Below are 17,184 nucleotides of genomic sequence, written 5' to 3'. Positions count from 1 at the left end.
AGAATCTCAGCGACGTGTGCCTGAAAGATTAAACGTTTATTATTGAAACGATTGGTTAAAATGTCCAATGCAATATCATAATTGCTCTCCGATACTTCCAAAGAGCGAACAGCCTCCAGGGCAGGTCCATCCAAACATGAGCGCAGGTGCTGGAACTTCTCAATCTTTGATAGAAAGGGCTCCTGATCTATTACTGTGCTAAACATCGAGTAAAAGTCTGCCCACTCAGTATAACCTCCACGGAAAGTGGGAAGTTTAATGTCAGGAATATGATATCGTGACCGTACATTTCCGGAGGCAGTAACGTTGAGCTCGGGTCGTATCGTTGAGTGATGCGGCATGTTCTGGGTAGTCCTGCGGAGTGCTGAGCGAATACGAACTTCGATTTCCATCGCCAAATCCTCAAAATTGTTGCTTAAGTCGCTGCCAATTTCGCTTACATCAAGCTCTTCTAAATTAGAATGAGTAACATTAAATGAGTCGGATATTTTTTCCAAGAATTTTAAATGAACACTTAGCGCATCTTCACTGATTGGGTTGTTTTCATCATTCAATATCGTCTCTCGAAGTGAAACGGCTTTGTTGTATATTGAGAGTGCCTTTAGTTTGTAAAAAGACACCCTGTTTTCCGGCACGTCATTAGACTCATCCATTTTCGACAGGCAGCAGCGAGCAAAGCACAAAGAAGAATCGAAGAACCAACCGTTTGATTTTTTTTGGTATGCAAGCGCAAGTGCAGCGAACCCGAAGCCGCTAATGCACGTAGCTGTATTAGTGCTTGTAAGCAAGCGCGCGACGAAATGGGAACTAACCGCTTCGCGTTCGAACAGTTATGTTTAGCGGATAATTTTCACTGTTTATAATTGTTTATTTCCAAATTGTTACTGACGATCACGTCGGGGTCACCAAATGTTGAGACAACGAGCTTTTTCGCTGACTATGATTGTTCAATAATTTCACAAATTATTAATTTCCGAAAACGTTATAAATTTTATTATAGGTATTTTGTGTGTTGAGGGTGGCCGAAGATGCCAGAGCCTTTTACAATAGTATTAGAGTGACACACTTGGATGAGGCAAGCGAGCCGATCTCGAGCCAAAGTAATAGATTGGGGACAAAAGGGTCTGTTCTCCAACTATATCAAGCGGTAACTGCTAGAGCAGGCGCAGCTGCTGACGGCTTAGCGACGGCATAGGAAAGAAAAGATAACAAGAGCGAGCATAGATAAGAATAGATGATTAAATGAGAGCATGTTGCTGAGCGAGCATAGATAAAGCTACGCTTACGTTACGTTAGTTTAGTATAATGACCAAAATAGAAAAGAAAGTGAATTGATAGGCAATAAAACAATGGTATAAAATTTACACTCGGGCTTCGCCCGAACACTATCTTTAACTTTTCTTATAAAGTTACGAAAACAAACGGTATTTCTCTTAGTTCGGACACAACTGGGTTTTTTAACTAAATCGCTACCAAATATTTTTTCTCTTATTTCTTCATAGTTTCGAAGTCTTATATGATACGAGACTATTGGATATAATTTACCTTGAATATTTTTGGAATTTAAATATTTAGGAATTATATTGACTTTCGGACAGTAAGAAGAAGAATGCTCTTTATTTAATGTTGAGGATTTGAGCGGTAACTGCTGTTCTTGTTGCCGCTCAACCGTCGGTTTTCCTGACAGGTTTCACAATTTGGTCTTATTATATTTTCAGCTCCGCAACCTAAACAAAATATCTTCTTATCAGATTGGCAATCTGCGTGTTTATGGCCAAACCTGCGACAATTCCAGCATTGAATCTCTTCTAAGGCTCTAGTTCTTTTTAGTTCGCAAATTTCTTGCTCTCCTAGATGGTTATCTGAACGTTCTTGGTCATACTCCAATGCATTAATTTGCTTTCGTGTGTTTGCTTTCAGGTTAGCGGTGTTATACTCCTCACTAAAAGCTTCTCGTCTAAGGACTAATTTTCTCAACTGGCTAACCGAATCGACTTCTATATAGAACAACTCCTTTCTCATAAACGGTCTCAGATTTCGTTTCAGAATTGACGTTAGTTGACTCTCGCTAATAGGGTATTGTAGTCGATCTACTAAATGCAGAACTCCGTTATGAAATTCATCAAAACTTTCGCTGATTTGCTGCTTGCGATCTCTTATCAATTCTCTCACGTCATCGTCAGATAGCGGTTCAAGAAAATAGGAATTCAGCGACTTACAAAGATCGGACCAGTTTACTCTGTCTACAGTGCGTCTGTATCTCCAGAACCATTCACTTGCTCGGCCACTAAAGAGAATATGAATGTGTTCGCACAACACTTCAAAGTTTCCTCGTAAGCTATCATTTGTCAAAGCTGTAATCATGTATATGAACTTCCCTACCGGCATACCATTGCGTGAGCCATTATACTGCACTTTCCAGCTACTAATCAAATTTGCTACTTTTCCCACATCGCGACTTAGATTGAAACTACCATTTCTCTCCGGTAGATTGTTACTATTTCTATATTCATTGGGTATGAAGGTGGGTACGTCTCTTTCTAGATTAAGTGACGAAGCTCTAGTAGTTCTTCTTCCCCAATCAGGTTCATTGTTATTTCCATTATCATCTGCATTGGTATGGAAGTTAGGTATTGCATCCGTTCTTCCTGCCCTGTCTGTTGTTAACTTAGAAATTTGACGAGACAGTTCCGAGATCATGGACTGCATTTGACTAATTTGCGTAGTTATTCGATGATCTACCTGTGATAATATTCTCTGCTCTAAGAAACCTGCATCTTGGTTTGGGTTATCCGCAGAAGCAGAATTAGACAATACGTTACTGTTATACTCGAGATCTACTATCTCATTTGATTGCTGCGACTGTTTCTTTTTCTTCTTTTGACTATTAGTTAACAGAATCCTCTCCAAACTATTTGTTTCCAGGTTCAGATTGTGGTCGGCAACATTTTCGGAAAGAACCTCTAATAGACTGTTTCTTGTAACATTGTTTTGACATGTTGGGCAAGATCGCGACTTATCAAGCCAATTCAAAATGCATGTTCTATGGAAAATATGTTTACATCGTGTTATGAGTTTTAAATCCAATGAAATCATTGGGTGTGAACAGACTCTGCAAACCTGTTCATTATTTGTGGATGTGGTCATATCTAAACTTCGTCTTACGGCCATGGTGCACACACAAATCAATCTTTAAGAATTTTACCGAATAAATGCTCGAAAATGTCAAATTCACTCCAAAAATAAACTATACGGATCAAGGGTATTGAGATTTGGAACATACAAAGATTATGGCAATACATATCACACCATGATTTGTTCCCAAAATATACTATAAAAAAAAATTATTGTCTTCAACACGAGCTGAAGCTTCAGAAAAAAATATACCAATTGTTCCGGGCAGCAAGATTTAATGACTAGCATTCTAAATCTTAAAGATTTCCACAGACATTAATACAATTTTCTTCCACTTAGCTCCTGGCACGCATATAAACCCGATGCTCCCTCATCGTTTCGGACAGAATGGACTGTGACTTGCACCAACCATTGCAGTTTTCCAGAAAGGAAACAAAAGCAAAAATTCTATATGCTGACAATAACTGAGACACAATGTTTTGTTACGGTTGTTGTTGTTTCGTGCCCCACGTTGGGCGCCACTTTTGTAATGTGTCCCGGTGTTCTGGTGTGGTAGCTTTCGAGACGCATTCCACAAACTAGACAACTTGCATAGATTTTATGGTTAGCACTGTGTGGGATCTTTCGGCTAGGGCTCGTCGGATGGGGGGGATCTTTCAGTTGTTCAGCTAAACACATACAAGAGATTCTGATGCTAACCTGGCCATTAGGTGTTATACAAATCAAATCAATAGTGCCATATGCATCGCCGCACGGAGTTAGGTCTTGTAATCTCCGCGTTTACCCACCCTACCATGTTAACTCTGCTCGCCTATTTCTTGTGTTAACCCTTAACCTCTATATGTTCCTCCTTCCCAATACCCCTGTACAGTTATTCTACTCCAATTTCATGTTGATCAAACTTCAGTGTATTTTCATATTTTAACTCCACTCCAACTAACAACCATCCTCTGCATCACCTCAAATCTTCATAATATCTTATTTATCTACAGTTACAGCAACTTAATTCTAGGGGTTTCTTATATATATAAAGAGGAGAAAAGTTTAGAAGAACAAATCAAATTATAAGCAAAGCGGTGTTTTTTCTTACTTTTAGTGGTAGCTTACATTTGGTTTTCCATCGCTGCAACAGGCCTGCATGCATTGATGTGTCCTAGATTAGATTATAATGTACAAAATTTAAATGCAAAAAAAATAATAATAATAGCAATAGTAGCTACGGTTGAATTCAGTGTGGGTGTGTGTGTGTGTGTCAATAATTTCCTTGAAGAACATCCGATATGGATATGTCTGTGCCTATCCAGGCCACGACATAGAATTCCAGAGGCAACTATATGCCCTCTGCCAAGGTCAAAAATAAGGTTGATCGCAAATTTCCGTTGTGCGGCAGAAGTTCGACCTCCGTTGGATAACTTTCGTCAATATTGAATTACACTGGAGAAACCGAGATCGATTGGCAAAGCTCAGACCCCTTTTGGGGCTTGAAACCGGGTTTATCTTTGGAGAATCACTGATTTTTCGGCTTTTCGGCACACTGATCTTAATTTTTGGGGCAGCTTGGCATGTGCACCCTACTTTCGACGATTTATAGATTTCAATTTTTCCTTTTTTTTTTTTCAGACACGTGTACATATAACCTTTTAATCTTTTCTTTTCTTTTATCTCGCCGTACCACCAAACTGACCTTCCACAATTTAGTTCCATGGATCGAATGATCCAGCGCTTGAGCTTTGATTTTGTTTTCTTAATCCCATTCTAAAGCGATAGGGCTAGATAACCCACCAAGATAACCCAAAGCTCGCTCTCCCGTCAAAAGCTTTCGCTTTATTCCCGTTTCTTCCCTTGCATGCAGATAAGCCACAGCTCTGTGCACACAAATAAGTCCATCCAAATATGGGCCGTCACAATCATTAGTATTTTAATTGAAGGCTGGAATGAATAGTTGGACGAAATATTAACTGTTTCATTTAAAAATTTTATAGAATTTAATTTTTTAGTCAAAAAGCTAAAATAAATTTAAAAGACGTGAAGACCCTATAAATCTTTATATTTTTTTATTTTAATTGTAAAGATTAATTTTATTTTAATAAATAAAAATATTTTATTGGGGTGATATTAAAATTTAAAAAACTTTTAATTTTTAGAAACATTAATTTATGAATAATTGATCCATTAATAATGATTAAAAAATTAAGTTACTTTAGGGATAACAACGTAATTTTTTTGGAGAGTTCATATCGATAAAAAAGATTGAGACCTCGATGTTGGATTAAGATATAATTTTGGGTGTAGCCGTTCAAATTTTAAGTGTGTTCGACTTTTAAATTCTTACATGATCTGAGTTCAAACCGAGTTCAAGCCAGTATGGTTTCTATCTTTAAAAAATTATAATATTTTAGTACGAAAGAACCAAATATTAGAATAATTATATTTTTAAAAAGAATATTATTAATATAAATAAAGCTATTTTGGCAGATTAGTGCAATAAATTTAGAATTTATTTATGTAATTTTTATTACAAATAGTACTTGTTTTATATAGAATTTATTTTATCATTAATTGGAAGTTTATTATTAATTATTTGTGTATTAGTGAGTGTAGCTTTTTTAACTTTATTAGAACGTAAAGTATTAGGATATATTCAAATTCGTAAAGGTCCAAATAAAGTAGGTTTAATAGGAATTCCTCAACCTTTTTGTGATGCAATTAAATTATTTACAAAAGAACAAACTTATCCTCTTTTGTCTAATTATTTAAGATATTATATTTCTCCTATTTTTTCATTATTTTTGTCATTATTTGTGTGAATATGTATACCTTTTTTCGTTAAATTATATTCCTTTAATTTAGGGGGGTTGTTTTTTTTATGTTGTACTAGATTAGGAGTTTATACTGTAATGATTGCTGGTTGGTCTTCTAATTCAAATTATGCTTTATTAGGGGTGTTCGGGCGAAGCCCGAGTGTAAATTTTATACCATTGTTTTATTGCCTATCAATTCACTTTCTTTTCTATTTTGGTCATTATACTAAACTAACGTAACGTAAGCGTAGCTTTATCTATGCTCGCTCAGCAACATGCTCTCATTTAATCATCTATTCTTATCTATGCTCGCTCTTGTTATCTTTTCTTTCCTATGCCGTCGCTAAGCCGTCAGCAGCTGCGCCTGCTCTAGCATTTACCGCTTGATATAGTTGGAGAACAGACCCTTTTTGTCCCCAAACTATTACTTTGGCTCGAGATCGGCTCGCTTGCCTCATCCAAGTGTGTCACTCTAATACTATTGTAAAAGGCTCTGGCATCTTCGGCCACCCTCAACACACAAAATACCTATAATAAAATTTATAACGTTTTCGGAAATTAATAATTTGTGAAATTATTGAACAATCATAGTCAGCGAAAAAGCTCGTTGTCTCAACATTTGGTGACCCCGACGTGATCGTCATTAACAATTTGGAAATAAACAATTATAAACAGTGAAAATTATCCGCTAAACATAACTGTTCGAACGCGAAGCGGTTAGTTCCCATTTCGTCGCGCGCTTGCTTACAAGCACTAATACAGCTACGTGCATTAGCGGCTTCGGGTTCGCTGCACTTGCGCTTGCATACCAAAAAAAATCAAACGGTTGGTTCTTCGATTCTTCTTTGTGCTTTGCTCGCTGCTGCCTGTCGAAAATGGATGAGTCTAATGACGTGCCGGAAAACAGGGTGTCTTTTTACAAACTAAAGGCACTCTCAATATACAACAAAGCCGTTTCACTTCGAGAGACGATATTGAATGATGAAAACAACCCAATCAGTGAAGATGCGCTAAGTGTTCATTTAAAATTCTTGGAAAAAATATCCGACTCATTTAATGTTACTCATTCTAATTTAGAAGAGCTTGATGTAAGCGAAATTGGCAGCGACTTAAGCCACAATTTTGAGGATTTGGCGATGGAAATCGAAGTTCGTATTCGCTCAGCACTCCGCAGGACTACCCAGAACATGCCGCATCACTCAACGATACGACCCGAGCTCAACGTTACTGCCTCCGGAAATGTACGGTCACGATATCATATTCCTGACATTAAACTTTTTTTTTTTTTTTTTTTTTTTTTTTTTTTTTATTGGACGTTGACATGCAATGACTGCATCTAACAAGAGGCGATGCAATTACTGCACCGTCAAGTGGCCCGTGTGACACCAGCAGAAGGCTGTTACGCGCGGATCCCAGGCAAAACGCAGCCCTCCTCCCGCCCAACCGACCGAGGGGCGCTGCCGCATGACGCGCGGTGCGTAGCCGAACCAAACGCGAGCATGCAAGAAAGATAGATATTAGACTAACCTTCGAGGAAAATTAGCACTAAACTTATTAAGAAATTAAGCATGCAAGAAAATACAAAATACAAATACCACTACAATTACTAATTACTAGAAAGGTGTGTAAGGATTAGTAATTTAATAAGAGGAAGAGAATTAGTGGAGGATATAATATGGTAGAGGGAATTATAGTCCGAGCATAAGACCCTAAACGGTTCATGCAAGGAATAATTCGATCTACAAAGTGGAAGGAACAACGGTATAAAGTTTCTAGTCAGTCTAATAGGAATCGTGAAGTTTATGCGGCTCAACAGATCAGGGCTGTCTATGTCACCCCTGATCAAGTTGTGCATAAATATCACACCAAGCATTTTTCTACGGTTAACTAAGGATGGGAGGTTTACTAATAATAGTCTACTAGAGTAAGATGGGAGTCTTACACCCGCATCCCAGTTAAGGCCCCGCAGAGCAAAGAGTAAAAAGTTTTTCTGTACTGATTCTATACGGTCCTGGTGTACTTTGTACTGAGGGCACCATACACAGGAGCCGTATTCTAAGATCGGACGAACAAGCGAGGTATAGAGAGTCTTTGTTATATAGGGGTCGTCAAATTCCTTTGACCACCTCTTTATAAACCCAAGCACGCCCATGGCCTTATTTACCATGGTAGAAATGTGTTCGGAAAACTTTAACTTGGGATCTAACATAACACCCAGATCATCCACCAGGGTAATTCTCTCAAGAGAACCCCCAAATAGGGTGTAGGGAGCCAACAAAGGGTTAGAACGATGAAATGTCATAACTTTGCATTTCGAGGCATTAAGGTGTAACAAGTTTGCACAACACCATGACTGAAAGCTATTGAGATCGGATTGCAAGCGAGAATGAAATGAAATGTCCTTGTACTGGACACAGAGTTTAACATCATCCGCATACATAAGTACTCGAGAGTATGTTATTACTGAAGGCAAGTCATTAATAAAGAGTGTGAAGAGTAAGGGGCCTAGATGGCTGCCCTGTGGTACTCCCGAAGAAACCTTTACTGGTAAAGAGAGGGAGTTTTTGAAGAGGACTCTTTGAGACCTAGAACAAAGATAGCTAGAAATCCATCTCAGGAGGTTGGGCGGAAACCCTAAAAGGTCAAGTTTATGTGCTAAAAGGGAATGGTTTACAGAGTCGAATGCTTTACTAAAGTCGGTGTAAATAACATCCGTCTGTAAGTTACCTTGAAAGCCTTTAATAATGAAAGAGGTAAACTCTAACAAGTTCGTGGTGGTTGATCGCCGCCTTATAAATCCATGCTGAGTTGGAGATATAAGTGACTTGCAGAGATGTTGCAAGTGCGGAGTTAAAACCTTCTCAAACAATTTGGGAATAGCGGATAACTTTGCTATACCTCTATAATTTTTTACATCAGACTTACTACCTTTTTTATGGAGAGGAATTATAAACGATTCCTTCCAGATTGGGGGGAAGCAAGATGAATCAATGGACATGGTGAATAGTTTAAGCAATGGTCCACACAGAGCCTCGGCGCAGTACCTGAGTACACAACCTGGAACCCCGTCTGGACCCGGTGAAAACACCGGCTTAACTAGTCGAAGATCTTGAAGTAGGGAATACTCATTTAACAAGGGACTGAAAATGCCGTTCGACCTCGGTAATCCGTATGGGTACGGTTGACCAGAGTAGCGTTCCTCAGAATAAGTGGTTTGGAAAACTTGGGCAAAAAGATCGGCAATTGCCTGATCATTATTTGCCGACGTATTACAAAATGATAGCGAGGATGGGTGTGCGGACGTTCTACGCTTACTGTTTACGAAGCAGTAAAACTGTTTAGGGTCCTGAGAAAAACGTATCCTGCAACGAGATAGGTAGTTCTTATAGCATTGAGCATTAAGAACTGAAAAGTTTGACCGAGCTATTACATAACGAGAGTGAGAAGTAGGAGAACCCACTTCTTGAAATTTTTTATAAAGTCTTGATTTTAAGTTTTTTAGACTGGATAACTCTTTGGTAAACCAAGGGGGTTTTCCAGATCTAATCGGACAAGAAAGCGGGACACAAGAATCAAAAAATGTGCCAAGAGCATTGTAAAAAATGTTTGTGGCTTTTGTGACATCAGTGCACAAGTACAAAGCGGACCAATCAAAATCCCTAATTAGGTTATTAAGCTTCGCAAACTCGGCTTTACGAAAGCAGCGGACACGTTCAGGTAGTCTACTCGACCGATCCAATACAGTTGGTCCTATGTCTAGCGACACCTCGAAAGTAGGGTGGTAGGCGTCTTCAGGTATAGTGAGCGGAAGGGCTCGGGTTAACAACACTATGGTCGGATCCGATACAAAGCATAGATCAAGCAATCGACCCAAGGAATTTTTCACATGATTGACTTGAGACAAGGACAGGTCAAGCAAGCCGTCAACAAAGTCATGTCGTGACATGGGCACTAGGATACTAGACTCGTTTACCGAAGACCAAACAGTTCCTGGCAAGTTGAAGTCACCAAGAACTATCATACGATCTTTATCAGATAGCGAGGAAGCAACAGCGGTTAAAGCGGACAAGTGCTGCTCATAAATTGAAATATCCGAAGAAGGTGGGATATACGAGCAAGTAATGAATATAGCGAAAGCGGGAAGAATCAGTTTTACACACAGGAATTCCAGTTCCTGTTGAACTTGGACTGTGAAGTGTTCTGACGTGAAGTAAGAGTCCACTGCAATTAGAACCCCTCCTGCACGTCGAGACGAACGGTCCTTTCTAAAAGTTGTGTACCGACCTGCCAAAACCTCGGAACTAAGAATGTCCGGCTTTAACCAGGTTTCAGTAAACACAATAACGTGGGAAGCAAATGCAACACTATCCCGGAAAAGAATGCTGAGCTTACTACGCAAGCCTCTTACATTCTGATAGGTTACTAAAAGAGAAGTTAGTTTTTTGCAAAGGTTGGAGCAAGACGGGAAGTTGAGGAAGAGGAAGTTGAGGTTGAGGGTGGCACGCTGGAAAGATTTGGAAGCGATATGGGGGGCCTATTCTTCTTCTTAGCCTTAAACTCCTTCACCACCAAATGCTCCGGCCAAAATTTGGTGGAGCAAATGGTGTCAAATTGAGTTGGGGAGATGCTTATCTTAAACGACGCTATCTCCCTGGCATAAGAGAAGTTAAATTTCTCCACCTTTAAACCCACGGCTTTTATTTTGCTTTGAATGAAAGCAGTTACATCATTAGATGTGAGGTCAGGGGCCAGCCGTGAAACAAAAACTTGTCGTTTTGGTGGGACTCCCACCAGTGGTTTAGTCACCGCAGGTCTAGTACCTGTGGTGGCAATATCCGGAGGTCCGGAACGTCTATTTACTGGTGGGATCGGGATAGACGGGACAACTAGTGAACTTGCGGACACCACGGACACGGACGCAGCAGACGTACTTGGCTGCACATTCTCCGAGGCGATGAATTCGGCTACCGAATCTGCATCGCCAGCAGCTTTCGTTGCCTTTGGAGTGGCAAACGAGATCAACTGCTGTACACTTGGAGTGGTCGGAGTCAATTTTTCGGCGGCGGACGGCTGAGTGACGGTTGGCACTTGCAGGTCCCGCGGAGTGACCTTTTTGCGCCTCGGAGACTCATTCAGCAGCTTTAAACCGCTAAACTGAGCCTCCATGGCTAGGAGCCGATCGTACTGGTTTTTAAAACCAACGGTCAGCTCCTTAAAGCCACTCCGCGTCTGCCTCATGAAAGCCACCATGTCTTTCTCCACCGCACGGCATGCCTCGCAACTGTAATGCAAGCCATTACGTTTGGCTATGGCATCGCTCACGAGGCCAGAAAATCCCGCGCATTTTGCGTGGACTACGCTGTCGCAGAGCCAGCAGGGGACATTTGGCTGATCGTGAGTGATCTGCTTCTTGCAGGTTTTTTTAGCGCAGACCACAGCGAATTCCATTTTTTTTATTATTCAAATATTTTATTAAAATCAAAAAAATTAAAAATTTCCAAAACAAATTGGTATCAGACCAATGTGCCAGACAACGCTCAAAGCGGAATTGGTAAGAAAAAAAGAGAGCAGAGTGGAGAGCGGTTATAGCGAGAGCTACTAGATAGAGAGCGCTATTGCTCAGAAAGTTGAAAGAGCGAGAGAGAAAGAACAGTTATTGAAGTTGAGGTGATAGCGAGAGAGTGATAAAACAACAAAAGCTACCAAACGAGAGCGGACTGCAATGCAATACTCACTCACTGCAACAACACAACACAACACAAGCCGACGCCGAAAAATAAAAAGTTAAATAATATTTTAACACAAATCAAAAGGCATGCACTCGCGTAAAAGAATAGGTTTCCAGATTGTTGTCTGGTTAGAAAGTATATTTAGAATTTAATTAGGAAAACTCCGGCTGTTTATTCGAAACAAAAGGAAAAATGCGGAGCGCAAAACAAAAACACGTCTGATCACTACGAAAGAGAACGAAGGTTTTTGGATTCCTTTCTATCAAAGATTGAGAAGTTCCAGCACCTGCGCTCATGTTTGGATGGACCTGCCCTGGAGGCTGATCGCTCTTTGGAAGTATCGGAGAGCAATTATGATATTGCATTGGACATTTTAACCAATCGTTTCAATAATAAACGTTTAATCTTTCAGGCACACGTCGCTGAGATTCTGAGGCATGAGAAGGTTGAAGATGGGTCAACTACAAAGCTACGTACTTTATCGGACAAGCTTCATTCTCACATGAGAGCGCTTAGATCGATGGGTACCATGGAGGAAATAGCTGGATGCATCATCGTTCACTCCACATACAAGTATCTCGACTCTGATACCAGGACCAAATGGGAGGAGCTGTCGCCCCCTAACGTCATACCAACATGGGACCATTTTTCGGCTTTTTTGGAGAGGAGATGTCAAGCCATGGAGACCATGGATCAAGCTATGTTGATTCAAATCCATAGCAGTCAGGTTGGAAAACATAAACGAATCACTCATTCAAAACACAGTCTTGTTGCTACAAATACAATCGTATTGGAATGCGTGTTCTGTGATAATAAAGGGCATAACATTAACAGCTGCACTCGCTTTGGAAACCTTTCGCCATCTTTGCGTCTTAGAGAGGCAAGGAAGCTTAGAGTTTGCTTCAACTGTTTGAAGAAGGGACATCGGAATACCTCCTGCAGTTCAGGCTCTTGTCGCACATGCGGTGAAAAGCATCATACCCTTTTACATATCAACAATCCGCTGCCTACGTCAGTTAACACGGAACCTGCAAACGCTACTACGTCTCCTATTCAGACAGACTTATGCCCAGGCCCCAATCTTTCAAGTTCTCTTGTTGCCGCTTCATCACCATGCTCGCCTCCTGCTCAGAATCTTAGCTCAGACGTAGTGCTTCTAGCCACGACAGTCATTATGATAAAGAGTCGAGTTGGTGATCTTCTTCCTTGCCGGGCTCTTCTGGATTCAGGCTCTCAGATTAATTTAATAACCTCTCGCTTTGCTCAGAGGCTTCAGCTGAAACGAGCCAAAGGGTCGGTATCAGTATCGGGTATCGGCGCTGATTCTGCATTTCACACGGAAGGTTCAGTTAATTTGGTCATTCAATCCAGGACTTCCGATTACTTCACGAGTCTCACAGCTCTCGTTGCTCCACGTATTACAGGAAACCAGCCTGCTTCTTCATTTGATGTATCCAAATGGGAAATGCCATCCAATATCAGCCTTGCTGACCCACACTTTAACAAATCTCAGCGCATCGATGTACTTATTGGAGCCAGCTTATTTTACGACATTTTATGCGTTGGACAGATCAAATTGGAGAGGGGACTTCCTATAATACAAAAAACCCGTCTCGGCTGGGTTGTCACAGGTGGAGGTCAGTACTCCCGCAGCTCAGTGCTCCTAGCTGCCTCTAGTTCGACGGAATTGAGTCAAACGCCTACCGTTGGTTTGGATGAGCTAGTGCGAAGGTTCTGGAAAGTGGAAAACTGCCACGGTCCCGCTACAGAAGCAACAAAGGAGGAAATTGCTTGCGAGGAACATTTCAAAAAACATTGCGGTCGGCTTCCAAGTGGCGAATATTGCGTTCAATTGCCTTTAAAGCTGAGTGACAGTCTTCTTGGAGATTCTTATCAACAAGCCTATCGCAGATTTCTCAATCTAGAGCGCAAGTTGGTTCGCAAACCGCTTCTCAAGGCCCAATACGCCGCATTTATAAAGGAATACGTCGATTTGAATCACATGTCCCCTGTCAAAAGTGACGCACTTAAACAATGCAAATTTTTTCTTCCTCATCACTGCGTCTTAAGAGAAGACAAAACCACCACAAAACTCCGAGTAGTTTTCGACGGATCCGCTTGTACATCTACAGGATATTCCCTCAACGATATATTGATGTCAGGCCCAACAATTCAGCCAAAGTTAGTTACGACTCTTCTTCGATTTCGTACCTTTCGTATAGCATTGACTGGTGACATTTGTAAAATGTATAGATGCGTCCGTGTCTCGCCCCAAGATAGTTTTCTGCAGTGCATACTGTGGCGTGACTCACCCCTCGAGGAGCTAAGGACATTCAAGCTGGATACCGTGACCTATGGAACGAAACCAGCAGCATTTCTGGCCGTCCGTTCTATGCACCAACTAGCGGCAGACGAGAGTTCGTCATATCCAATTGGCTCTGAAGTTGTGCTGCGGGACTTTTACGTGGATGATTTGCTAACGGGGGGAGATACTACAAATGAGGTGCTGGAAATAATTCGCCAGGTGTCAGGACTATTAGCCAAAGGAAATTTCAAGATCAGAAAATGGTGTTCCAACGATACATATGTACTCGATCAAACACCCCATGAAGATAGGGAAACATTTGTTAAATTTACTGATGGCAGCGATGTAACCAAGACGCTAGGTTTAGCATGGAATCCCACTTCGGATGAGCTATTATTTTCATTCTGTCCCAATCAAGTCCCTTCGAAACCAACTAAGCGAGTTGTATTGTCAACTATTGCACGATTTTATGATCCACTCGGACTTATAGGGCCAGTTATTACTAAAGCAAAAATATTTCTACAGCAGCTGTGGAAAGAAAAGCTTCATTGGGATGAAAGTCTGCCAGTCTCCTTACGCACAACTTGGATCAACTTTATTCAGCAGTTTGACTCTATGCAACAAATTTCTTTCCCGCGCCTATCTTTCCTTCGAAGCAGCAACCTTGAAATGCATGGATTTTGTGATGCCAGCATGAGTGCTTATGGAGCTTGCATCTACGCTGTTTCGCAAGGCGACAATGGAGTCAAGGCAAATCTTCTATCTTCCAGATCTCGTGTAGCGCCACTGAAGACTATCACAATACCCAAGTTGGAATTATGTGGTGCAGCGCTACTCGCTCAGCTTATGCATGAAGTGTCTTTGATGAACTTCAAGTGCTCTTATTATTGCTGGTGTGACTCCACAGTCGTTTTGGCTTGGATCAAGAATCAACCATCCAACTTCAATGTATTTGTCGCTAATAGACTTTCTGTTATTCAGGAACTCACATCTGGAATGTCTTGGCTGCACGTGCCAACTGATCTAAACCCTGCCGATATGCTTTCTCGAGGATCATTACCAGCTGAGCTCTTCAATTCTCATCTTTGGAAGTATGGACCTACATACTTGACAGCCAGTAAGGATCAATGGCCAAGTACACCTGCTCTTCCAGAGCCGGTTTTGGAGGCACGAAAAACCATACTAATTACAAACTGCGCGTCAAGATATTTGGTGGAAGAATCAAAGTTTGTAAATTCCTTCCCCAAAATGCAACGAATTTTTGCGTATGTATGCAAATTCATTCATCGACGAAAGTCTGGAATAACTGTGGAGGACTTGCGTTTGGGAACCGAACTGCTTATTCGTCTTACTCAACAATCTCGTCTATCCACTGAAATAAGAGCCCTGGAAACGCGAAAGGACATCAAGGCTTCAAGCTCGATCGCCTCTCTTTCGCCATTTTTAGATGATTGCGGTTTGCTTCGAGTTGGAGGGCGTCTTAAAAACTCTACCTTGGACTTTGAAGCACGGCATCCCATAATATTGCCCAAGAATCATTCCATCACTTCTGCTCTGATACGGCACTTACACGAAAAGCACCTTCACGCTGGACCCCAGTCGCTATTAGCCATCATTCGTCAAACGTACTGGCCAATCGGTGGCCGAAAGACCGTAGCACACGTAATCCAAAAGTGTGTCAGATGCTTTAGAGTGAAGCCTCGAACTCTCGAGCAAATAATGGCAGATCTTCCGGTGGACAGAGTCAGCGAATCTCGTGCATTTTTAGTTACCGGCGTGGACTATTGCGGTCCGTTCCTGTATAAATCAGAAGTTCGAAACCGGCCCCCACTAAAGTGCTACATGAGCATTTTTATATGCTTCTCCACCAAGGCGGTTCACATCGAGCTTGTGAAGGATCTTACAACATCTGCGTTCCTCTCTGCTCTTCGCCGTTTCATTTGCACCCGTGGAAGACCGATTCGTATTTGGTCAGATAATGCCACAAATTTTGTTGGAGCGCGGAACGAACTGGCGGAACTTAAGTCGCTATTCCTAAGCGACAGTCATCAAGAAGCCGTGCATCAAGCTTTTCTCAACGATTGCATCGATTGGCGTTTCATTCCTCCTAGATCGCCACATTTTGGAGGATTGTGGGAGGCGTCAGTCAAGCTTGCTAAGCATCATCTTCGACGTGCCCTCGGATCCTCGCTTCTTGGATTTGATGAGCTGCGCACTCTCGCGTGCAATATCTGTGCAATCATTAATTCAAGGCCATTGTTTCCTCTTTCAGAGAACCCTGCAGATCTCGATGTACTCACGCCCAGCCATTTTCTAGTTGGCGCCCCTATCACAACCTTCTTGGAGCCTGACTTGGTTCATTTAAACGTCGATCGCTTGGACCGTTGGCAGAAGGTCATACAGCTTCAGCAAATCGTTTGGTCTCGCTGGCGCCAATCGTATTTAACCAGTCTTCAAGAAAGAACGAAGTGGCGCACCCGGAATCCTGAGCTTCACGTCAATGATGTCGTTCTTGTTAAGGACGAGAACTTCCCTCCTCTGAAGTGGCCTCTAGCGAGAATCCTCGAGCTCATCCCAGGAGCTGATGGCGTATCTCGCCTTGATCAGGATGGCTACAGGTGTTAGCCGAAGAGCACTTGCAAAACTATGTCTATTGCCTCTACGAGATGAGGTGAAAGGCATGGATCCTTCCACGGGGGGAGTATGTTCGGGCGAAGCCCGAGTGTAAATTTTATACCATTGTTTTATTGCCTATCAATTCACTTTCTTTTCTATTTTGGTCATTATACTAAACTAACGTAACGTAAGCGTAGCTTTATCTATGCTCGCTCAGCAACATGCTCTCATTTAATCATCTATTCTTATCTATGCTCGCTCTTGTTATCTTTTCTTTCCTATGCCGTCGCTAAGCCGTCAGCAGCTGCGCCTGCTCTAGCAGTTACCGCTTGATATAGTTGGAGAACAGACCTTTTTTGTCCCCAATCTATTACTTTGGCTCGAGATCGGCTCGCTTGCCTCATCCAAGTGTGTCACTCTAATACTATTGTAAAAGGCTCTGGCATCTTCGGCCACCCTCAACACACAAAATACCTATAATAAAATTTATAACGTTTTCGGAAATTAATAATTTGTGAAATTATTGAACAATCATAGTCAGCGAAAAAGCTCGTTGTCTCAACAAGGGGGATTACGAGCTGTTGCTCAAACAATTTCT

At 41.5% G+C, this 17,184-nt stretch overlaps 1 protein-coding gene across 1 annotated transcript; it reads right to left on the bottom strand.

Moving 5' to 3' along the window:
• Window positions 1-1,459: 1,459 nt before the first annotated feature.
• On the bottom strand, window positions 1,460-3,183 carry LOC113565158. Its single transcript, XM_026986315.1, has 2 exons — window positions 3,121-3,183; window positions 1,460-3,043 (listed from the first exon to the last, which is right to left on the bottom strand). Exons 1-2 carry the CDS (start codon window positions 3,126-3,128, stop codon window positions 1,621-1,623), a joined length of 1,431 nt encoding a protein of 476 aa, XP_026842116.1. The 5' UTR covers window positions 3,129-3,183; the 3' UTR covers window positions 1,460-1,620.
• Window positions 3,184-17,184: the final 14,001 nt, after the last annotated feature.

This window comes from Drosophila persimilis, unplaced genomic scaffold (assembly GCF_003286085.1).
Source record: "Drosophila persimilis strain 14011-0111.01,24,50 unplaced genomic scaffold, DperRS2 tig00000002-arrow-pilon, whole genome shotgun sequence".
Classification (NCBI taxonomy): domain Eukaryota; kingdom Metazoa; phylum Arthropoda; class Insecta; order Diptera; family Drosophilidae; genus Drosophila; species Drosophila persimilis.
This window is presented reverse-complemented; position numbering and strand designations above follow the sequence as displayed.